The sequence below is a fragment of the Narcine bancroftii genome, chromosome 9 (genome assembly GCF_036971445.1).
Source record: "Narcine bancroftii isolate sNarBan1 chromosome 9, sNarBan1.hap1, whole genome shotgun sequence".
Taxonomy (NCBI): Eukaryota; Metazoa; Chordata; class Chondrichthyes; order Torpediniformes; family Narcinidae; genus Narcine; species Narcine bancroftii.
Genome location: NC_091477.1, coordinates 855,382 through 879,506, shown reverse-complemented (window position 1 = coordinate 879,506; position 24,125 = coordinate 855,382). Strand labels below are relative to the sequence as shown.

The 24,125-nt window shown below is 52.8% G+C and overlaps 1 protein-coding gene across 1 annotated transcript in view; it reads left to right on the top strand.

Annotated features, from left to right (window-relative positions):
* Nucleotides 1-24,125, top strand: part of LOC138742953 (cytoplasmic FMR1-interacting protein 2-like) — a 36,230-nt gene that overhangs the window by 3,759 nt on the left and 8,346 nt on the right. Inside the window, exons 4-8 of the mRNA XM_069897826.1 lie at nucleotides 434-524; nucleotides 3,572-3,702; nucleotides 9,192-9,264; nucleotides 19,874-19,968; nucleotides 22,169-22,207. Of these exons, the coding sequence (XP_069753927.1) occupies nucleotides 434-524; nucleotides 3,572-3,702; nucleotides 9,192-9,264; nucleotides 19,874-19,968; nucleotides 22,169-22,207 (429 nt within the window). The remainder of the gene's footprint in view (nucleotides 1-433; nucleotides 525-3,571; nucleotides 3,703-9,191; nucleotides 9,265-19,873; nucleotides 19,969-22,168; nucleotides 22,208-24,125) is intronic.

Below are 24,125 nucleotides of genomic sequence, written 5' to 3'. Positions count from 1 at the left end.
GGGCCGATGTGGGGGTCACCATGGGGGTGGTTGTGAAAGTTTGGGATTCACTCCTGGGGTGGGGTAGGCGAATACAGACAGAGCTCATCAGGAACCAAGACGGGGGAAGAGTGAGGGAGGGGTTAGGGGGGAAGGGCGAGGGGGGAGGATGAGGGGAAAAGGGTGAGGGGGGAAGGTAGAGGGGGTGGGGAAGGGTGGGGGGGAAGGGCAGGGGAGGGGAGGTGTTGTAGCAGGAGATCTCCCTTTCCTCCCACCCCTGCTGTATTTGGATGTGCATGGTGATGTTGTTGGAGTGTGGTGGGGTCCGATGTCAAAGGTAGGGCGATTGGAGAGGTGGGGGAGGTCTGATGGGCTGTGGGGTGATTAGGGTCCCAGATGAATCATGGCTGATGCCTCCCCTCTATTTCCCCCACCTCACTCTCACCCCCACCAGCTGCAGGGCACCATCCTGCAGTACGTGAAAACGCTGATCGAGGTGATGCCGAAGATCTGCCGTCTTCCCCGGCACGAGTACGGCTCCCCAGGTCAGTCCTGGGGTATAGGGTTGACCACTGCTGTCCTCGCCTCCAGAGCAGGCTGTTCGACCCACCCAACCTGTCTTATCCCCTTCCCTGTCTCCTTCCTCCCTCCTCCTCTCCATCTCCCCCTCTCCCTCCACAATCCCCTCTTCTTCCTCTCCTCCCTCTCCCTCCCTCCACCCTTTCCTCTCCCTCCATCCAACCTCTGCTCTTCCTCTCCCCGCTCCACCTTCCCCCTCCCCCAACAAGCTTTTGAAAGTGGTGCATTTTTCTAGCGCCTCAGTGTCAGAACTGTGCTGTGTTAGTGCGAGTAGGCCTGTGAGCAGCTGTGTTGAGTTGTGGCCCTGACAGTATCTGTGCTGAAAGGGTCAGAGGTGGGCTTGACCCAGATGTTTAGGGTGGGCTTAGTCTAGATGTTGAAAGGGAATACTGACAGGTGGGGTTGGCCCAGGTGTTGAGGGTGGTCAGTGCTGTGACGGGTGGGGTTGGCCCAGGTGTTGAGGGTGGTCAGTGCTGTGACGGGTGGGGTTGGCCCAGGTGTTGAGGGAGGTCAGTGCTGTGACGGGTGAGGTTGGCTCAGGTGTTGAGGGTGGTCAGTGCTGTGACGGGTGGGGTTGGCCCAGGTGTTGAGGGTGGTCAGTGCTGTGACGGGTGAGGTTGGCCCAGGTGTTGAGGGTGGTCAGTGCTGTGACGGGTGAGGTTGGCCCAGGTGTTGAGGGAGGTCAGGATTGTTCTGTGAACAGATCCTGAGGTAGGTGAGTGCACACTCCTTGCTGGGATGGACTGGCTTGGTCACACCATTAACAGCAGGGCCCTGGGAAGTGCTGAGGAGTAGAGAGACTGCATTGGGAACTCGTACAGCACAGGAACCTACAGACAATGATTCTGGAACCAAACACAATCTGTGGGAGGAGCTCAATGGGGAGAGATGTGCTGAAGGCTTCCGAGGATGTTGCTCGACCTGCTCTTCCTCAGCAGGCTGTGTTGCTGAAGATGGAGTTCCTGCCTGCAGTAGCTGGGGCAGAAGGTACAGAGCAAGGAGGGTGGTTCTAGTGCAGTGCTCCCACACACAAGGTGTTTTTAAATTGCCGCTCCTGAGTAGCCCTCCTGGGGCCCAGGTGCGTTAAATAGGTGAGAGGTGCTCTCAGCACCTTTCAGGCTGGGGCTGGATTGCCCCAGTAAATCGCCAACCTGGCCATTTAAGGGCAATCCCGCTCCCACGATGATAAGTGATGCATCACGCAAACAAGTCTCCCGTTCCCCCAACCAGCTGTGAGTCTCTTTCCCCCCCGCCCAACACCAACATCAATTGCTCCACCCCACCTCACAATAGTGACCCCTATCCCTTTGATCATGGCAACCCCCTGGCCCCGCAGCAGCAACCTTTCCCTCCCCCCCCCCCAACTCCGGCCTGTGGCAGTGACCTCTCCTTCCCCTCCCAATTGTGCCAGATACTTTACCAGGGGTTTCGTGTTGATGTCTCAGGAGTAACCGGGTTGGCCATTTTTGATTTCAAGCCCCTGGTGGACGAGACCTAGGTGAGTTTAACTGGGTTCCCTGACAACCTCCGAGGTTGGGCAGGGACCGGTTGATTTCTCATGTTAATAACTGTGTCAGACCCTTTCAAACTGCCCTGTGAATGGGCCACTACCCGGTTCACCCCATTTTACAGGGCAGTTTGAAAGCACCTATTGTGTGGACCATACCTGGAGCAGTGGATGCAGGTCTGGTCACTGCACTGCAGGAAGGATGTGAGGTACAGAATCAGCCCTGCAATCCTGTGGACCTTCCACACATCCTCCCTGACATGTCGTGCTCACAGTTCTCCATGCAACCTTCCAACAATTTGTACAGACGTGATCTCAATCCTGCCCCAGCCACACTGGCACTCCACCACCCTGTTCATCTGTGTCACCACCCTGTTCATCTGTGTCACCGCCCCAATGGAGCTAAGCACCTGTACCCTGAGGTCTCCCTGCTCCACAACTCTCCCCAGTGCCCTGCCCGTCACAAGTCCTGCCCTGGTTTAACTTCCCAAAGTGCATCACTTCTGACTTGTCTGAGTTAAATCCCATCTGTCATTCCTTAACCCACTTTTCCCATTGATCCAGAACCTTCCTTCCTTACTGCCCACTGAACTGCCATCTTGGTGTCGTCTGCAATGCGCTGACTATGCTGAGCACATTCCCATCCAAGTAGCCCCCCTGTGACCCATCACTGATCACAGGGCTCCTGTCTGGGTAACAACCTTCCAATGTCACCCCCTGACTCCTCTAGTCGGGGTAATCCTGTGTCCAACCCTGGATCCCAAGGGATCTGACCTTCTGTACCAGTTGACAGAGGCCTTGCTCAAGTCCAGTTGGACACTGAAAGGCAGCAGTGTTTGGATGACCTCTTGAATCACTGAGGTTTAGAAAGATCCAGTCCCAGTGTTGGGAAACAGAGTCAGGGTTATTGGGGACGTCAGCAGGGACTCAATAGGCCAAATGGCCTGTGTCCATGCTGTGTGGCTGTCAGGGAGATAGATTATTTCAGGCTGTGTGACAGGATCGGGGGTGGGGGGGGGGAGGTCAGACAATAGACAATAGGAGCTGGAGTAGGCCCTTCGGCCCGTCGAGCCGGCACCGCCATTTTACAGAGATTCGTGCGATGAGGTTGGGGGGGTCACAGGTCATTGTGCTAAAGTTGGGGATCATTGTGTTGGAGTCAGAGATCAGTGTTACAGGGACATGGGACAGGAGTTAGGTTATTTAATGGGGCAGGGAGTCAGAGGTCAGTTTAATGTGGTCATGAGACATTGAGAGGGTCAGATGATGGGTCAGAGGATAGTGTGACAGGGTCAATGGTCAGAGGTGTGATGGGGTCATGGCTCAGAAGTCAGTGTGACTGGGCTGGAGTCATGGCTCAGAAGATAGTGGGATGGGGTCAGGGTCATGGGAAAGAGGTCACCATGAAGGGGTCATGGATCAATGGGATAGGCTTGGGATCAGGATCATGGGTCAGAGGAACGTGCGTGGTTATGCCTGGGTGGTGTTGAACTCTGACCTCTGCAGGCATCCTGGAGTTCTTCCACCACCAGTTGAAGGACATTATTGAGTATGCAGAGCTGAAGACTGACGTGTTCCAGAGTCTCCGCGAGGTGGGCAACGCGATCCTCTTCTGCTTGCTCATCGAGCAAGCCTTGGTAAGATACCCAATGATTGGCCACTGTTCCCCCAATGTCCTAGAATGTTCCAGAAGGCCCTTCTCTTCCACACCTCATGGGGTCTGATCCAGATGGAGTGGTGTGGAACAGACTGGGTGGCCCAATGGCCAAAGGGAGGAAAGGAGTCTGGGTGGGGGAATGGGGGAGGGAAAGGAGAGAGGGATTTGGTAGGGGATGGAGGGAGGGAGGGGGGGCTCTGGGTGAGGGAGGGAGGGGGTTTCTGGGTGGGGGAAAGAGGGTGGGAGGTCCTGGGTGGGGGGGCTGGAGGGAGGGTTGGGGGTTCTGGGTCGGATGCTGGAGGGAGGTCTCTGATTGAAGAGGGTCTGTGATGTTCACTCCCTGTCAACCAGTTGCAGCCACGGTGTAATGCTGATACCTGCTGGGTCTACCTCCTGCTGACTGCGATGTGTGTCCCACCTTCCCCGCCCCGCGCCGGTCCCACCTTCCCCGCCCCGCGCCGGTCCCACCTTCCCCGCCCCGCGCCGGTCCCACCTTCCCCGCCCCGCGCCGGTCCCACCTTCCCCGCCCCGCGCCGGTCCCACCTTCCCCGCCCCGCGCCGGTCCCACCTTCCCCGCCCCGCGCCGGTCCCACCTTCCCCGCCCCGCGCCGGTCCCACCTTCCCCGCCCCGCGCCGGTCCCACCTTCCCCGCCCCGCGCCGGTCCCACCTTCCCCGCCCCGCGCCGGTCCCACCTTCCCCGCCCCGCGCCGGTCCCACCTTCCCCGCCCCGCGCCGGTCCCACCTTCCCCGCCCCGCCCCGGTCCCACCTTCCCCGCCCCGCCCCGGTCCCACCTTCCCCGCCCCGCCCCGGTCCCACCTTCCCCGCCCCGCCCCGGTCCCACCTTCCCCGCCCCGCCCCGGTCCCACCTTCCCCGCCCCGCCCCGGTCCCACCTTCCCATCCGTGCTGGTCCCACCGATATTTGTTTGTCTGTGTGTCCCTTGGAAATAGAGGAACGTTGTGATTGTATTGAAAGGCCCTGCGGGCTTTGACAGTGTCGATGTTGGGGTCTTTTCACCAGAGACAGGGTGACAAAGAAGTGTCTCATCTCTGAGCACGGCCAGATTGTTGGAAGTGTGGGACGAGTAGCTGGAAGGATTGAAGAGTCTGGGGGAGTGGCACAGAAGGGAAACGTGGAGCCATGCAGATCGGCCAGGATCCGGGGGGGTGGTGGGACAGGCTTCTCCTGCTCTTCCATGTGCTCAAATTAATCTGAACATTAAAGGGCAGTGACCACCTCCAAGGATGTCACCTCCTGCATGCCCTGAGTTGGGTCTCCGATCGAGTCCACGGCATTTTTAATAGGGAGGAGTGGTACTGCATGTCCAAGGGTGAGGGGAGGCACGGAAGATGATGAAAGGTTAAAGTAGGGTGGAGGAACAACAGCTGTTTTGGGGCAGGAGCAGCAAACACCAGAGAACATCTGTACAAGGCGAGAGGAGGGAAACATCAGGGGTAAGTTTATGACACAGAGAGTGGTGGGGACCTCGCAGGGGGTGGGCTGGAGGATGGGACAATAGGGGCATTTAAAAGAGTCTCAGATGGAAGAGGTTAAGAAGAGTTGTATTGTTGTGGAGTAGAGTTATATAGGTTGGTACAACGTCGTGGGCTGAAGGGCCTGCACTGTTCTGGAATGTTTTATGTTCACCTTTCCATGATCTGCCCTCTTATCTGCTTCTCAGTGGTCCAGTGGCTCCTGGGGGCCTGTAGATGACTCCCAGTGCAGTGATTGGCCCCTTCCTGTTTCTGACTTCCACCCACACTTAAGTCCATTAACACTACGTCCTCCCTTTTCTGTAGCTGTGAGACTATCCCTGGTTAGCAATGCCAGTCCAATCCCCCTTTTAATTCCCTCCCTATCCCTTTTGAAATCTCCAAATCCCGGAACTTGCATACTGTTCTGACCTTGTGCCTGTAATAGTCTTACATTGTGATTCCACGTACAAAATCCATGCTCTCAGAGTATATCTGTGCTCTGTCCATCACATTTATTCTTCATGGTTAAAGAACACACATTTCAACTCATCTACCTGGCTGCATTCATGTTCCTCAGTCTCACTACACATAGCATCTAACTGTCCACCAACTACCAACCGCTCCATTGTCTCACTTCACACTCTTGTTCCTACCCCAGTGCCTGGCTAGTTTAAACCCTTGCTCCTTAACAGCTCTGCTAAACCTGCCTACAGGATGCTGCTCCTTTTCCAATTCACATGCACCTATCCCTTTTGTACAGGTCAGACCTCCCCAGAGGAGATCCCAGCGATGCATCAACCTGATCACCTGCACAACAAATTTGACACTGCAGACCTACGAGAAAATAAGGACAGTTGTGGTCTGAGTCAGCGTGGGCCATGCCCTGGCACTAAATCTACGTTCAGCCAGTCTAGGACCAGGCGACACATCTCAAATAAGGGGATGAGGTCCCACATTTGTACTGCTGGTGGTGATCTCCTGGGGAGTGGGGTCCGCTCTCCAAGAATATTCAGTCGCGAGGCATCGATTTCTTTTTTTTTAAACTTTATTTAAAATTTTATAACATGAATAAAATAAAAATTACATTTAAAGAAATAATAAAAAATAAGATAATAAAAATTAGAATACTACATCATTAAACTACACAAATTAACCCCCCCAATAATTATAACACAACATTAATCATCTAATTTAAAATTAGTCCAACCCTCCCCCCAAAATAAAGAGTGAAGAATTAATTAACAATGTTGTAAATAAAATAGAAAAAACCCCACTTACAAAAAAAAGGATAAAACTTAACAACAAAAATTACTAACAACAAAAAAAATATCAATACTAAAATAATACCCTTAAACATATATTTAAATCAAACATAATACATATATTTAACAAATTAAATCCACTTTAAAACTTAGTTCAAATATTAAAATCCTATATCAACCACATATCTGTTATACAAAAAATCATAATTAATAATACATAAATACAGAATTTCCATTAATACCAAGTTTCCTTTATAATTCATCGAGAGAACAAAAACATCCCTTAGAAAAACAATCAGATAAACTTTTTATTCCCTTCCCCTCCCCTTATATAAAAAAAAAGAAAAAAAGTTCAAACTCTTATAAAATTCTCCATATTCTTCATTTATAACATCTTTAAAATTCTCTATCGAAATTAACTTAATTTTATTAAACTCTTCTCCCTCAATGTATTTGTACTTGGTTTTCTTCTTTTTCTTCTTATCACCTTTCCCCTCATCTTCCTCTTCATCTAATTCAACATCCTCAATTTTTGACTTATTATCGTCTGTGACATCATCCTCTTAAAAAACCCCCCCCCAAAAAAAGAGAAAAAAAGGAGAGAAAAAAACCTCCTAATTCCCTCTCAATTACAATCAGAAAACAAAAAGAGTTAAAAAAAAATTATTTATTTTTAAAAAATAATTTAAAAAAAACCTTCACTTCTTAACCCGAAAATTAAAAAGAAAAAAAAACAGGTCGGAGGTCACGACTACCTCCTCCTGTTTAAACCGCCCAAAGCGGTAACTCCCCCAAAATATTGGGTGTGAGATAACTCACAGGTAGCTGATGACTTCTGGAAACTAGTGCCCACCCAGTTCCCTCTCCCAACTCCTATTTCATTAAACTATCATCATTATTTAAACTATTTAAACTTTTCTCAAAAAAAAGATAAAAGATTTATTTTTTTAAATCAACATTACCACTTCGGTCACCATTGCTTCCATTTCTTTTAAAAATCTGGATCCCACCTTACATCTCTACTCTCTTTGGAGACCTTGAAGGACTACATCGTTCCTGAAACTACATGATTGGTAGAGACTGAGCAAAGTCCATAATCTCTTTAGGATTGTCAAAGTAGTTTGGCTAATTTCCATCCTGAAAAATCTTCAGTACCGCAGAATACCTGAATGTTGCCTTATGTCTTTTTTTCCACAACAGTTCTTTCACAGAATTAAATTCGCGTCGTTGAAACATAATTTCTTGACTCAAATCTTGATAGAAGAAAACAGGATTATTCTGAACCATCAAAGGAGATCTATTTTGCTGGGCTTTTCTAATAGCCGTACGTAAAATTGTCTCTCTGTCACAATAGTTTAAACAACGGATCAGAACAGGTCTTAGATTCTGTCCTGAAAAAGATTTTCTTCTTAAAACTCTATGAGCACGTTCCAGTATTAAACCTTCAGGGAATTTATCCTGTCCTAACACTCGTAGAATCCATTCAATAAAACATTTTCTTGGATCTGGTCCTTCTATGCCTTCTGGCAAACCAACAATTTTCACGTTGTTCCGTCTAGATTGATTCTCCAAATAATCAACCTTTATTGCTAAATTTTTATTTTGGATCTGCAATGTTTCAATTATTCTATTTTCATCTTGCAGTTGATCCTGTACATCGACTAAACCTTGATCACATATTTCAAATCTTTCAATGGTTTCAAGCTTAAAAGCTCCATTAATGGCTTCCGCCATCGCATTAATCTTGGAAATAAACAGGTTCACAAAATTAGCTAAGTGACTCGATACAGAATATATCTTATCTTCAAGATCCTTAACAGACATTTCAACAGAAGTAGATTCAGGCATAATGGGGTCTTGCTGTTCCTTAGAGACCACGGGATCTTCTGTCCCTTCCCTTAATTTAGTATCTTTTCTAGCAGTTTGACTTCGTATAAAAATCCCTCTCAAAGTCCCCCCAGCAATGCCAGGAGACTGAAGATCAGGGTTATCTTTAAGCCAAATCTCTTTAATCATCACTGAATCGATGTCTGGAAAAACCGTTGTAATTGAAGATGTATTTTGCAGCGCCACCACTGTAGCAGTTGAATGACAGCTCTTTAACTCTCCAGCTGGTGGCGCCCCAGCTGATTCAACTGTCAAAGTCTCAGTAACAGCACTCACAGTGGCCGTTGTGTGAAATACTGGCACCTGGCCAGCTCTTTGTTCTGAAAGCTGCCGAGTGCGACCTTCAGAGAGCCTTACCGATTTAAAACGGAGTTTCAATGCCGAATTCTGTACGTCTTCTTCTGGATCCATTCTACGTTGAGTCCTGGTTTCTTGTAAACAAGTAGGCTCAGATAATTTTGGAAAATGTAATTTTTTAACAGTCTGTCAATGTTTTCTTTTACCTTTTTTTTGCATATAAACCATTAGGTATTAATCCAGCACCTCTTATTATTTATAAACTTTTAAAAGAACTTTAACGGGCACTTAAAGATAAAACAATAAATCAGAGTCAGGAGAGGTCTGGAAGGCACGTCTGTTCCCTACGCCATCTTGCCACGAGTCGAGGGAAGAAGGCACTGGGCAGGAAAGTGATGCTGAGATAAAAAGTTCACTGGGGAACAGACAAAGGGGCCAAGTGGACTCCTATCGCTGGATATTCTGTTGCGCTGGGTCAGGTGTACGATGCTATGTGAGAATCCATGCACTTTGCAGGGCCCTGATTTACATGTGCTCTCCTTTACAGTCTCAAGAAGAGGTTTGTGATCTGCTGCACGCAGCACCCTTCCAGAACATTCTTCCCCGGGTCTACATTAAAGGTCAGCTCTTTCACCAGGAGATTTTATGTGAGCCTCTGTGTAGCATTGTGGAAAAGCTTTGTGTTTGTGTGCGTGTGTGTGCACGCTTGTGTGTGTATACGTGTGCACACACGTGTTTCTGTGCATGGATATATACGAGCAGTGTTCTGCGTGTTTATACGCGAGCAGTGTTCTGCGTGTTTATACGCGAGCAGTGTTCTGCGTGTTTATACGCGAGCAGTGTTCTGCGTGTTTATACATGAGCAGTGTTCTGCGTGTTTATACGTGAGCAGTGTTCTGCGTGTTTATATGCGAGCAGTGTTCTGCGTGTTTATACGCGAGCATTGTTCTGCGTGTTTATACGCGAGCATTGTTCTGTGTCTATATACGCGAGCATTGTTTTGTGTGTATATATGCGAGCATTGTTTTGTGTGTATATATGCGAGCATTGTTTTGTGTGTATATATGCGAGCATTGTTTTGTGTGTATATATGCGAGCAGTGTTTTGTGTGTGCCATGAAAGACCCCAACAATGAAGACGCTGTTTACATCCGGTACCGCACGGATGGCAGTCTCTTCAATCTGAGGCGCCTGCAAGCTCACACCAAGACACAAGAGAAACTTGTCCGTGAACTACTCTTTGCAGACGATGCCGCTTTAGTTGCCCATTCAGAGCCAGCTCTTCAGCGCTTGACGTCCTGCTTTGCGGAAACTGCCAAAATGTTTGGCCTGGAAGTCAGCCTGAAGAAAACTGAGGTCCTCCATCAGCCAGCTCCCCACCATGACTACCAGCCCCCCCACATCTCCATCGGGCACACAAAACTCAAAACGGTCAACCAGTTTACCTATCTCGGCTGCACCATTTCATCAGATGCAAGGATCGACAATGAGATAGACAACAGACTCGCCAAGGCAAATAGCGCCTTTGGAAGACTACACAAAAGAGTCTGGAAAAACAACCAACTGAAAAACCTCACAAAGATAAGCGTATACAGAGCCGTTGTCATACCCACACTCCTGTTCGGCTCCAAATCATGGGTCCTCTACCGGCACCACCTACGGCTCCTAGAACACTTCCACCAGCGTTGTCTCCGCTCCATCCTCAACATCCATTGGAGCGCTTTCATCCCTAACGTCGAAGTACTCGAGATGGCAGAGGTCGACAGCATCGAGTCCACGCTGCTGAAGATCCAGCTGCGCTGAATGGGTCACGTCTCCAGAATGGAGGACCATCGCCTTCCCAAGATCGTGTTATATGGCGAGCTCTCCACTGGCCACCGTGACAGAGGTGCACCAAAGAAAAGGTACAAGGACTGCCTAAAGAAATCTCTTGGTGCCTGCCACATTGACCACCGCCAGTGGGCTGATAACGCCTCAAACCGTGCATCTTGGCGCCTCACAGTTTGGCGGGCAGCAACCTCCTTTGAAGAAGACCGTAGAGCCCACCTCACTGACAAAAAGCAAAGGAGGAAAAACCCAACACCCAACCCCAACCAACCAATTTTTCCCTGCAACCGCTGCAACTGTGTCTGCCTGTCCCGCATCAGACTTGTCAGCCACAAACGAGCCTGCAGCTGATGTGGACTTTTTACCCCCTCCATAAATCTTCGTCCGCGAAGCCAAGCCAAAGAGAAGAAGATATGCGAGCAGTGTTTTGTGTGTGTATATATGCGAGCAGTGTTCTGTGTGTCAGCACACACACTTTCTCTCAGCTTTCTTTCATTTGTAGTTTTGATTTATGTGTTAAACCTTCCCCCACCCATGGAACCATAGAACATTACAACACAGAAAACAGCCCCTTCAGCCCTTCTAGTCTGTGCCAAACTATAATTCTCCCTAGTCCCACTGACCTGCACCCAGTCTATATCCCTCCATACCCCTCCCATCCATGTACCCGTCCAAATTCTTCTTAAATGTTAAAATTGAGCCCACACTCACTACCTCAGCTGGCAGCTCTCTGTGTGAAGGTTCCCTCTAATGTCCCCCGAAACTTTTCCCCTTTCACCCTTAACCATGTCTTCTGGGATCTGAGGGACAGGATTGACCAGCTCTTGGAGTCGGACACATTGGGGAGTCCGAGTCTCCACGGGAGATTGTGGCCCATGTATCTGTTGGGAGTTCTATGAAGAGGTGACAGAGGGTTGATGGGGCAGAGCAGTGGTGTTGGTGTCTGGACTTCAGCAAGGCCTAAACAACGACCCACATGGTAGGTTAGTCTGGAAGGAGGTAAATTGGCTCATGGAAGGAGGCAGAGGACAGTGATGGAGGCTGTGTCTCAGATCAGAGGTGTGTGACTAGAGTTGTGTCCCAGGGGTTGGTTCTGGGCCACTGCTGTCAATTTGGATAACTATGTAGTTAACACAGTGAGTACGTGTGGGTGACACCAAGATCAGAGGTGTCGTAGACAACGAGCAAGGTTTACATCACGATCGAGATCAGTTGGGATGGTGGGTCAAGGAGTGGCAGATGTTGGAAAGTGCACAGTCGTGCACTTTGGTAGAAAGAATAAAAGGGCCGACTATTATTTAAATGGGGAGAAAATTCAAAATTTCGATTTGCAAAGGGACTTGGGATCCTCATGCGGGCACAGTTTTGGGCTCCTTATTTAAGAAATAATGTGCTGGCGTTGGAGAAAGTTCAAAGGAGATTCACAAGAATGATTCCTGGAATGAAGAGATAGCCATATGGGGAATGTTTGATGGCTCTTGGTGTTCAGAAGAATGAGGGGGGACCTCATTGAAGCATTTTGAATGTTGAAAGGCCTGGGCAGAGTAGATGTGACAATGTTGTTTCCCACGGTGGGAGAGTCAGACAAGAGGGACAACTTCAGGATTGAAGGGCACCCATTTAAAACAGAGATGTGGAGGAATTTCTTCAACCAGAGAGTGATGAACCTCTGGAATTTGCTCCCCAGGTCGATGGGTGTATTTAAGGCAGAGATTGATTTGAATAGTCAGGGTATGGGGAAAGGGAGAAGGCTGGGGAGAATGGATCAGCTCATGATGGAATGGTAGGGTGGACTCAATGGGCTGAATGGCCTGCTACTTCTCCTAGATCTTATGATCTAAGTGTGTGGTGTTTCCCTTTGGGAAGTCAAACCAGGGCAGAACTGGCATGATGAGTTGTAGTGCCCCGGGGAGTGGGTGGAGTGGGGCATGGACAGATTGTGGAGGTGTGGATGAGTGGAGGTTGGGGGCCAGGAGATGTTGTAGAGAGATCTGAAGGAGGGAGAGACAGATGGGCATCACTGGGACAGGAGTATTGTGGTTGGATTGAAGCAGGTTCCAGGAGTCAGGCAGAGGGATCAGTTCCTCATGGAACAACATGCAGCTCGCATGGCAGGATGGTGTCAGAGGGGATTGACAGGAAGATCCCCGAGGATCAGGGCTCTGCCTGCAGTAGCACAGAACTGGAGGCATAGTCACCAGACAGACCCTTCAGCCCATTGAGACTGCACTGTCAGCCTTCGATTTTCATTGATCCCCTTGAATTCTTCCCAGGTTCTACCCCTCACCCACCCACTGGGAGCAGTTAACTCACCGAACACATCATGTGATTGGGAGGAAACTGGGGCTCTTGGGAGGGGGGGAGAATGTGCAAACTCCACACAGAGAGCACTGGCGGTGGGGATGGAACCCTGTGGGGCAGCAGCACTACCCATTGCACCACTGAGTTGAGCTGAGAAGAGCTGGAAATCTGACATAGCAACAGTACGTGCTGGCGGCTTCCAGCCAGTTAGGTGGTGCCTGTGGAGGGAGAAACAGTTCCGTTAGAATGGGGAAAGGATAAATCAGTTTAAAGTTGTAAATGGAATCCGAAAGGGTGAGGACAAGTTGCCATGGTGATTACCATGTTCCTGGACTTATATGGAACCCAACAGGGTGAGGCCGTTGTCATGGTGATTACCACATTCCTGGACTTGTCCGGTTGATAGATTGGAGTGGGAGAGGGACAGCAGGACATTACAATGGTGCAACTCAAGTCAGAGCTGTGGCTGAACCTGAAACAAACCCAGCAGGCCAGGCAGCATTTCTGGAGAGAGATGTTACCGGTAATAGCACAACAACCCGTTCTGAATCTGGGAAAACCATTCACCTGAACCACAAATTCAATATCGCGTCCCACCAGTCGGTAGGTACTGTGTCTCCGTCCTCTGCACAGAAGGTGCCGGGAGAAGGGAAGTGGTGAGTGGGCAGCAGGAGGCAGCCCAGGATAGTGATACCACATGCTGGTGAGGTTAGAAATAGGAGAATGTAGCTAAACACGTGACTAAAGACCTGGTGCAGGAGGAAAGGCTTCAGGTTTCTGGATCATTGGGCTCCCTTCCAGGGAAGGTGGGACCTGCTCCAATAGGATGGTTTACATCTGAACTGGAGGGGGACTAATATCCTTGCAGGAAGGTTTGCTCGTGCTGCTCTGATGGGTTTAAACTAGATTTGCAGGGAGAGGGGAACCAGAGTAGATAGTGAGGAGGTTATGCAAGGACTGCACGTACAGACAGAAATCAAAGTGATAGAAATGTTCTTGGGTGTATTTAGTATTTAGTATTGTTGGAAAGGCAGGTGATCTTAGGGCGTGGATCGACAGGTGGGATTATATCATTATTGCTGTTATTGAGACTTGATTGCAGGACTGGCAGCTCAATGTTCTGGGGTTCCATTGTTTCAGACGTGTTGGGAGGGAGGGAGGGAATGAAAGGGGAAGGAGGGGCATTGCTAGTGAGATAAAATATCACAGCTGTGCTTAGACAGGACAGCCCAGGGGGCTTATCTACAGAGGCCATATGTGTGGAGCTGAGGAACAGGGAAAGGTATGACTGCACTGATAGGGCTGTATTATAGACCGACCAATAGTCTGAGAGAATTGGAGGAACTAATCTGTAGAGAGATAGCAGACTGATACAAGAAGCAGAACGTTGTAATAGTAGGAAATTTTAACTTTCCAAATATTGACTGGGACTCTGTTCCAGGGAAGGTGGGATCTGTGAAAGGGCTGGATGTCTTGGAGTTTGTCAAATGTGTTCAGGAAAGTTTTCTATATCAATATATAGAGGTACCAACAAGAGAGGATGCAGTACTTGATCTCCTATTAGGGAACCAAACAGGTCAGGGTCGGTTATGGTCCAGTGACCATAATGTCATTAGTTTCAAGTTATTATGGACAAGGATAAGTCTGGTCCGAGGGTTGTGATTCTAAATGGGAGGAGGCAAATTTTGTGGAAATGAGAAAGAGTCTAGGAAGAATGGATTAGGATATGTTGTTTTCTGGCAAGGGTGTGTTCAGTAAGTGGATGGCCTTCAAAAGCAACATTTGAGAGTCCAGAGTTTGCATGTCCCGGTCAGGATTAAAGACAAAGTTATTTTCTTTTTAAGATATATTTATTGGTTAGGAAGAGAGAAATATTACATGCCATATGTTTGAACAAAGAATACAACATGAATCATAAACAAATGATACATTGTGTAACAGTAATCAGATACAGTAGAAATTAGTGGAAAAACTTTGGTTCATATTTCTATGATTGAGATAAATTCCTGGTAAAATAACTAAATAAAGTATTTCTTCTAAATGTAAGGTAAAAAGAGTGTAAAAAAAAAAAAATGAGGGGAGAGTTGATAGAGCCTTACAAAATTTTAAGGGGAATAGACAGAATAAATGCGAGTAGGCTCTTTCCACAGACTAGGAGATAAATACGAGAGGACATGGACTTAGGGTGAAAGGTTTCGAGGAAACATTAAGGGGAACGTCTTTGCTCAGATTGTGGTGGGAGAGTGGAACGAGCTGCCATCTGATGTGGTAAATGGGGACTCATTCTTAAATTTTAAAAATAAACTGGATAGCTACATGGATGGGAGAGGTCTGGAGGGTTATGGAATGGATGCAGGTCAGTGGGACTAGGGAGATGGTGTTTGGCACAGACTAGAAGGGCCAAATGGCCTGTTTTCTGTGCTGATGTGTTCTATGTGAGGGGGAATGATCCTGTCAGAAAGGTGAGTGGGGTATGATGAGTCCACATTTGGAGTATTCTATGCAGTTTTGGTCACCTAACTACAGGAAAGATAATCAATAAGATAGAAAGAGTGCAGAGAAGGTTTACTGGGATGTTGCCCGGACTTCAGGAACTGAATTACAGGGAAAGGTTAAACAGGTTAGAATTTTATTCCCTGGAACATAGAAGAATGAGGGGAGATTTGATAGAGGTATTTAAAATTATGAAGGGTATAAGATCACAAGACATAGCAGCAGAAATAGGCCATTCAGCCCATCAAGTCTACCCCACCCCAGCCCCATTGCACAGCCTTCTCCCAATACCTTTGATGCCCTGGCTAATCAAGAACCAATCAATCTCTGTCCAGATAGAATGAATGCAAGCAGGCTTTTCCCAGTGAGGGTGGGTGAGATACAAACCAGAGGATAAAGGTTCAGAGTGAAAGGGGAAAGGTTGGGGAATCATGGTGAGGGGGGGGGGGGGGGACTTCTTCACACAGAGGGTGGTGGGACCAGAGAACGAGCTTCCAGCTGAAGTTGTGAATGCGGATTCAATTTTGAGTTTAGGGACAGCAGGGTTAGTGTAGACACCTTTACAAAGCCAGCGATCGGAACTAGGGTTAGACTCCCCCGCTGTCTGCAAGGAGTGTGTACATTCTCCCCATGTCTGCTTGGGTTTTCCCCAAGGGATCTGGTTTCCTCCCACCATTCAAAATGCACCAGGGGTTGTAGGTCAATTGGGTGTAATTGGGAGGCACGGACTCATGGGTTGAAATGGCCTGTTAACGTGCTGCACATCTAATTTAAAATAAATTTGGAGTGGTACATGGGTGGGAGGGATATGGTACAGGTCAGTAGGAAGAGGCAGATTAATAGTTCAGCACAGAATGGATGGGCCGAAGGGCTTGTTTCAGTGCTATAATATTCTGTGGTTCTATGGAGTCTGGTTGAAGGTGGTGGAAATTGCTCAAGATGATCTGGCTGAGGTCAGAGATGAGGACCAGGGAACTGGCCCTGCTCCCTCCAGGAGGAGAGAGAGGGACATACAAGGCTCAAGAGGCTAGATCAGGTCATAGGCAGCATGTGTGTCCCAACCTACTCTGGTCCAAGGTGTAGCAGAGGCAGAGGGACTGAGAGTGCTCAGGAGGAACGGGAAGGGGGAGGTGGGCAACCCCTGTGGGGACAGGAGGGCTTGTTTGAGGCAGAGGATCAGGAGCGAACGAATGAGAGAGTGAGCAGGGGGCACGGGAAGGTCGGAGTCACCAATGTGAACAAGCAGAGGAGGATTGGTGAACAGACAGGGGCAGGAATTCAGATTTTCTGGAGGGAATTGGAGAAGATGCATTTCAGGAGAGAAGAGAGCAGCTGACGGGGTGGTCCCCCAGAGTGGCGGGGTGGTCTCCCAGAGTGGCGGGGTGGTCTCCCAGAGTGGCGGGGTGGTCTCCCAGAGTGGCGGGGTGGTCTCCCAGAGTGGCGGGGTGGTCTCCCAGAGTGGCGGGGTGGTCTCCCAGAGTGGCGGGGTGGTCTCCCAGAGTGGCGGGGTGGTCTCCCAGAGTGGCGGGGTGGTCTCCCAGAGTGGCGGGGTGGTCTCCCAGAGTGGCGGGGTGGTCTCCCAGAGTGGCGGGGTGGTCTCCCAGAGTGGCGGGGTGGTCTCCCAGAGTGGCGGGGTGGTCTCCCAGAGTGGCGGGGTGGTCTCCCAGAGTGGCGGGGTGGTCTCCCAGAGTGGCGGGGTGGTCTCCCAGAGTGGCGGGGTGGTCTCCCAGAGTGGCGGGGTGGTCTCCCAGAGTGGCGGGGTGGTCTCCCAGAGTGGCGGGGTGGTCTCCCAGAGTGGCGGGGTGGTCTCCCAGAGTGGCGGGGTGGTCTCCCAGAGTGGCGGGGTGGTCTCCCAGAGTGGCGGGGTGGTCTCCCAGAGTGGCGGGGTGGTCTCCCAGAGTGGCGGGGTGGTCTCCCAGAGTGGCGGGGTGGTCTCCCAGAGTGGCGGGGTGGTCTCCCAGAGTGGCGGGGTGGTCTCCCAGAGTGGCGGGGTGGTCTCCCAGTGTTGGTCTCCCAGAGTGGCGGGGTGGTCTCCCAGTGTTGGTCTCCCAGAGTGGCGGGGTGGTCTCCCAGTGTTGGTCTCCCAGAGTGGCGGGGTGGTCTCCCAGTGTTGGTCTCCCAGAGTGGCGGGGTGGTCTCCCAGTGTTGGTCTCCCAGAGTGGCGGGGTGGTCTCCCAGTGTTGGTCTCCCAGAGTGGCGGGGTGGTCTCCCAGTGTTGGTCTCCCAGAGTGGCGGGGTGGTCTCCCAGTGTTGGTCTCCCAGAGTGGCGGGGTGGTCTCCCAGTGTTGGTCTCCCAGAGTGGCGGGGTGGTCTCCCAGTGTTGGTCTCCCAGTGTTGGTCTCCCAGTGTTGGTCTCCCAGTGTTGGTCTCCCAGTGTTGGTCTCCCAGTGTTGGTCTCCCAGTGTTGGTCTCCCAGTGTTGGTCTCCCAGTGTTGGTCTCCCAGTGTTGGTCTCCCAGTGTTGGTCTCCCAGTGTTGGTCTCCCAGTGTTGGTCTCCCAGTGTTGGTCTCCCAGTGTTGGTCTCCCAGTGTTGGTCTCCCAGTGTTGGTCTCCCAGTGTTGGTCTCCCAGTGTTGGTCTCCCAGTGTTGGTCTCCCAGTGTTGGTCTCCCAGTGTTGGTCTCCCAGTGTTGGTCTCCCAGTGTTGGTCTCCCAGTGTTGGTCTCCCAGTGTTGGTCTCCCAGTGTTGGTCTCCCAGTGTTGGTCTCCCAGTGTTGGTCTCCCAGTGTTGGTCTCCCAGTGTTGGTCTCCCAGTGTTGGTCTCCCAGTGTTGGTCTCCCAGTGTTGGTCTCCCAGTGTTGGTCTCCCAGTGTTGGTCTCCCAGTGTTGGTCTCCCAGTGTTGGTCTCCCAGTGTTGGTCTCCCAGTGTTGGTCTCCCAGTGTTGGTCTCCCAGTGTTGGTCTCCCAGTGTTGGTCTCCCAGTGTTGGTCTCCCAGTGTTGGTCTCCCAGTGTTGGTCTCCCAGAGTGGCGGGGTGGTCTCCCAGTGTTGGTCTCCCAGTGTTGGTCTCCCAGAGTGGCGGGGTGGTCTCCCAGTGTTGGTCTCCCAGTGTTGGTCTCCCAGAGTGGCGGGGTGGTCTCCCAGTGTTGGTCTCCCAGTGTTGGTCTCCCAGAGTGGCGGGGTGGTCTCCCAGTGTTGGTCTCCCAGTGTTGGTCTCCCAGTGTTGGTCTCCCAGTGTTGGTCTCCCAGTGTTGGTCTCCCAGTGTTGGTCTCCCAGTGTTGGTCTCCCAGTGTTGGTCTCCCAGTGTTGGTCTCCCAGTGTTGGTCTCCCAGTGTTGGTCTCCCAGAGTGGCGGGGTGGTCTCCCAGTGTTGGTCTCCCAGAGTGGCGGGGTGGTCTCCCAGTGTTGGTCTCCCAGAGTGGCGGGGTGGTCTCCCAGTGTTGGTCTCCCAGAGTGGCGGGGTGGTCTCCCAGTGTTGGTCTCCCAGAGTGGCGGGGTGGTCTCCCAGTGTTGGTCTCCCAGAGTGGCGGGGTGGTCTCCCAGTGTTGGTCTCCCAGAGTGGCGGGGTGGTCTCCCAGTGTTGGTCTCCCAGAGTGACGGGTTGCAGCTGGCGGGGTGGTCTCCCAGAGTGGCGGGGTGGTCTCCCAGTGTTGGTCTCCCAGAGTGGCGGGGTGGTCTCCCAGAGTGGCGGGGTGGTCTCCCAGAGTGACGGGTTGCAGCTGGCGGGGTGGTCTCCCAGAGTGACGGGTTGCAGCTGGCGGGGTGGTCTCCCAGAGTGACGGGTTGCAGCTGGCGGGGTGGTCTCCCAGAGTGACGGGTTGCAGCTGGCGGGGTGGTCTCCCAGAGTGACGGGTTGCAGCTGGCGGGGTGGTCTCCCAGAGTGACGGGTTGCAGCTGGCGGGGTGGTCTCCCAGAGTGACGGGTTGCAGCTGGCGGGGTGGTCTCCCAGAGTGACGGGTTGCAGCTGGCGGGGTGGTCTCCCAGAGTGACGGGTTGCAGCTGGCGGGGTGGTCTCCCAGAGTGACGGGTTGCAGCTGGCGGGGTGGTCTCCCAGAGTGACGGGTTGCAGCTGGCGGGGTGGTCTCCCAGAGTGACGGGTTGCAGCTGGCGGGGTGGTCTCCCAGAGTGACGGGTTGCAGCTGGCGGGGTGGTCTCCCAGAGTGACGGGTTGCAGCTGGCGGGGTGGTCTCCCAGAGTGACGGGTTGCAGCTGGCGGGGTGGTCTCCCAGAGTGACGGGTTGCAGCTGGCGGGGTGGTCTCCCAGAGTGACGGGGTGGTCTCCCAGAGCTGGCATGTGACCATTGAGCTGAATGGCCTCTGCGTGGGGTGGGACAAGGCGAGAGTGGAGGTGAGTCCTTGGTGCATGAGAGGGGTTGACTGTGATGGGCTGGAGGCTGGAGGATGTAGGGGAGGAGCAAGGCAAGGAGGCTGGAGGGGAGGAATGAGGTGGGGAGGATGCAGGGGAGAGGATGGAGGTGCGGGGAGGATGGAGGTGAGTAGGTAAGGGGAGGGTAGGGGAAGGGCAGGTAGAGTGGAGGAGGGGAGGCGAGGAAATGGGGTGGGTGGTAATGAGGAGGTGAGAGGTGAGGCTCAGCTGGAGGAAAATGTCGGGCTGGGGACTCTGCAGCTGGTGTGTGGATGTGGCGTGGCTAACCCCGAGTCTCGTCCACAGAAGGAGAGCGTCTGGAGGTGAGGATGAAGCGGCTGGAGGCGAAGTACGCCCCCTTGCATCTCGTCCCCCTGATCGAGAGGCTGGGCACACCGCAGGTACAGCGATGTTCTCTCCCCCCACCCCCACCCCATCACCACACCTCGCAGTCCAGCACCCATCTCCCGCCCCGGTCCAGCACCCATCTCCTACACATCCCAATCCAGCACCCAATCTACCTCCACGATCCAGCACCCAGCTACCCCCACCACGATCCAGCACCCATCTACCCACTCCATGATCCAGCACCCATCTCCTCCCGATCCAGCACCCATCTCCCCCCGATCCAGCACCCATCTCCCCCCGATCCAGCACCCATCTCCCCCCCGATCCAGCACCCATCTCCCCCCCGATCCAGCACCCATCTCGCCCCGATCCAGCACCCATCTCCCCCGGATCCAGCACCCATCTCCCCCCCGGATCCAGCACCCATCTCCCCCCCGGATCCAGCACCCATCTCCCCCCCGGATCCAGCACCCATCTCCCCCCCGGATCCAGCACCCATCTCCCCCCCGGATCCAGCACCCATCTCCCCCCCGGATCCAGCACCCATCTCCCCCCCGGATCCAGCACCCATCTCCCCCCCGGATCCAGCACCCATCTCCCCCCCGGATCCAGCACCCATCTCCCCCCCGGATCCAGCACCCATCTCCCCCCCGGATCCAGCACCCATCTCCCCCCCGGATCCAGCACCCATCTCCCCCCCGGATCCAGCACCCATCTCCCCCCCGGATCCAGCACCCATCTCGCCCCCGGATCCAGCACCCATCTCGCCCCCGGATCCAGCACCCATCTCGCCCCCGGATCCAGCACCCATCTCGCCCCCGGATCCAGCACCCATCTCGCCCCCGGATCCAGCACCCATCTCCCCCCCGGATCCAGCACCCATCTCCCCCCCGGATCCAGCACCCTTCTCCCCCCCGGATCCAGCACCCATCTCCCCCCCGGATCCAGCACCCATCTCCCCCCCGGACCCAGCACCCATCTCCCCCCCGGATCCAGCACCCATCTCCCCACCGGATCCAGCACCCATCTCCCCCCCGGATCCAGCACCCATCTCCCCCCCGGATCCAGCACCCATCTCCCCCCCCCGGATCCAGCACCCATCTCCCCCCCGGATCCAGCACCCATCTCCCCCCCGGATCCAGCACCCATCTCCCCCCCGGATCCAGCACCCATCTCCCCCGCCCTTGGATCCAGCACCCATCTCCCCCCGGATCCAGCACAAATCTACCCCCACCCCGATCCAGCACCCATCTTCCCTGACCATGATCCAGCACCCATCTCCTCCCCCAACCCCTGCCCCAGTCCAGTTCCCATCTCCTCACACTGTTCCAGCTCTTCCACCCTTCCCCTCTCCCCAGGGCAGCATCACATTGGTCCCCACTCCCCCAGTACCCTCATTCCCCTCCCCTGGCCCAGTTACCTAGCACCTTCCTCTTACCTAACCTCTCCTCACACCCCATTCCATACATCGCACCCCACCCTCCTTCCCACAACCCCACCCACTGCACCCCATCCTCCTCCCTCAACCTCACCCCACCCTCCTCCAACAACCTCACCCACCCTACCCCTTCGACCCACCCCATCCTCCCTCATCGACCCCAACTTCCCTCCTCAACCCCACCCAACCCTCCTCCTCTCAACCTCCTCACCCACCATACTCCCCCAATCCCACCCAACCCTCCTCTGACAAACATACCACACCATCCCTCCTCAACCACACCCCACCCTCCCCCTCAACCCCACCCCACCCTCCCCCCTCATCCCCACCCTTGTCCCCAGCCTCCTCCCCTCAATACCCCACTTCCCTCAACTGCACACTCCTCCCCTCAACCTCCCCCCACCTCCCATCTCTCTCCCCCTCTCCCTGCTCTGTGAATCCTCCCCTTTGTGACAAATCCCCACTGTCCATCTGCATCTTCTCTTATCAGAATTTGTTTGGTTATCACTCTGCTGTAATCATTTGGGATGCCTCGGGTGCTGTGTAAAGGCAAGTTGTTGTTCCCTGGTAGAGAGCAGGTTAACCGGGGAGGGGGTTGGAGTTGGATGGGGGACATCCTGTGAACAGCTGGACACTGGGTCCCACGATGGAAAGTGCCCCAGACCTGCTGCCCATGTTCAAAGGTGCAGCTTAACCTTTCCCCTTTGACCTCTGGCTGAGGCGCGAGCTGGGAGACCAGCGGCCGGAGCAATGTGTCCAGCGGAGAAGGCCGGCCTGACGTTCCTTCCTAAATGAAGACTGTTTTACCCCCCCAGAACCTTGCGCAGCCATGGGAAGACTGCCTTCCAGTCAGTGTAAGTAGATCTGTCAAACCTTTAGCTCATCTCCGACAAGACAACCTCTGTGCTGAGGAGCAGGGTGGCTTCCTCTGGGGGTGGTGTCCATACTGAGGGTCAAATGTCCCAATATCAAAGGAGTGTCGGTTGGAGTGGGACTCGTACCTAGTGAGGGTCAGTGTGTGGGACCTGCCCCCCCCCCCCCAGTGAGGGTCAGTGTGTGGGACATGCCCCCCAGTGAGGGTCAGTGTGTGGGACATGCCCCCCAGTGAGGGTCAGTGTGTGGGACCCACCCCCAATGTGGGTAAGTGTGTCAGACTCGCCCCCCAGTGAGGGTCACTATGTGGGACCCCTGCCCAGTGAGGGTCAGTGTGTGGGACCCGTCTCCCAGTGAGGGTCAGTGTGTGGGACCCGTCTCCCAGTGAGGGTCAGTGTGTGGGACCCGTCTCCCAGTGAGGGTCAGTGTGTGGGACCCGTCTCCCAGTGAGGGTCAGTGAGTGGGACGCGTCTCCCAGTGAGGGTCAGTGTGTGGGACACGTCTCCCAGTGAGGGTCAGTGTGTGGGACCCAACCCCCAGTGAGGGTCAGTGTGTAGGACACCGCCCTCCCCAGTTAAGGTCAGAGTGTGGGACCCGTCTCCCAGTGAGGGTCAGTGTGTGGGACCCATCTCCCAGTGAGGGTCAGTGTGTGGGACATGCCCCCCAGTGAGGGTCAGTGTGTGGGACCCATCCTCCAGTGAGGGTCAGTGTGTGGGACCCATCCTCCAGTGAGGATCAGTGTGTGGGACCCGTCCTCCAGTGAGGGTCAGAGTGTGGGACCCGTCCTCCAGTGAGGGTCAGAGTGTGGGAACTGTTATCCAGTGAGGGTCATTTGTGTGTTTGTTTTTTGTGCGGGCACTATGTGTGTGGGTGTGAGGGGGGGTGGTTGTGAGCCTGTGTGTGTGTGGCGTGAATGTGCACGTGTACGTGTGGCGTGAATGTGCGCGTGTATGTGTGGCGCAAGTGTGCACATGCGTGTGTGTTGTGCACGTGCGTGTGTGGCGTGAGTGTGCATGTGTGTGTGTGTGTGAGAGAGATGAGGTGGGGTGGATGGAGAGTTTGTGTGTGTGGGGGGTGTTTGTGTGGGGGATGTTTGGGGAAGTGTGAGTGGGGTGTGTGTGTGAGAGACGAGGTGGGATGGGTGGGGGCTTTATGTGTGAGTGAGGGGTTTGTGTGTGGGTGGGGAGTTTGTGTGTGTGGGAGGTGTTTGTGTGAGGGGAGTTTGGGGAAGTGTGAGTGGGGCGTGAATGTGAAGGTGTGTGAGAGATGAGGTGGGTGGGTGGGGAGTTTGTGTGTGGGTGGGGGGTTTTTGTGAGAGAGGTGAGGTGGGGTGGGTGGGGGGTTTGTGTGTGGGTGGGTATTATCAAACCAGCAACTGCAAAGAAGGCATATCACAGGGGTAAAGATGAACAATTACTTAATTAACAAAAATTTACCTTCAAACTTTAATTCAAAAATCCCCCCTTTTATAACAATGCCCACTGGTTACTATGCAAATTTCTATAACAGCGTAAAACTAATACATTCCCCAGCCTAAATATAACATACGTAATTAAAGTCTAAGCTACACTTCCAACCAGCCCACAGAAAAACCTTAGACACAAAACAATCAAAACACACAAGACTCACAAAACTTCGATCTCAACCAAAGCAAAGATCATAAACAAAATTCAGTTTGTTTGGTAAACTGAAGCAAAAAGATCTTTGAGAGAAAGAGAGCACAAAATTTGAAGTTGCCTTGTGTTGCTTGCAGAGAGAGGAACAACTGGCTTGGTCCGAATCCTTCTGGCTGCTTTCAGAATGTTCATCCCTTTATGAAATGCCCAACATTCTAAACTGACCTCCAGACCATGACTCATGCTCTGGGCCTTCTTCCACTCCACAGCACCCCCAATGGTG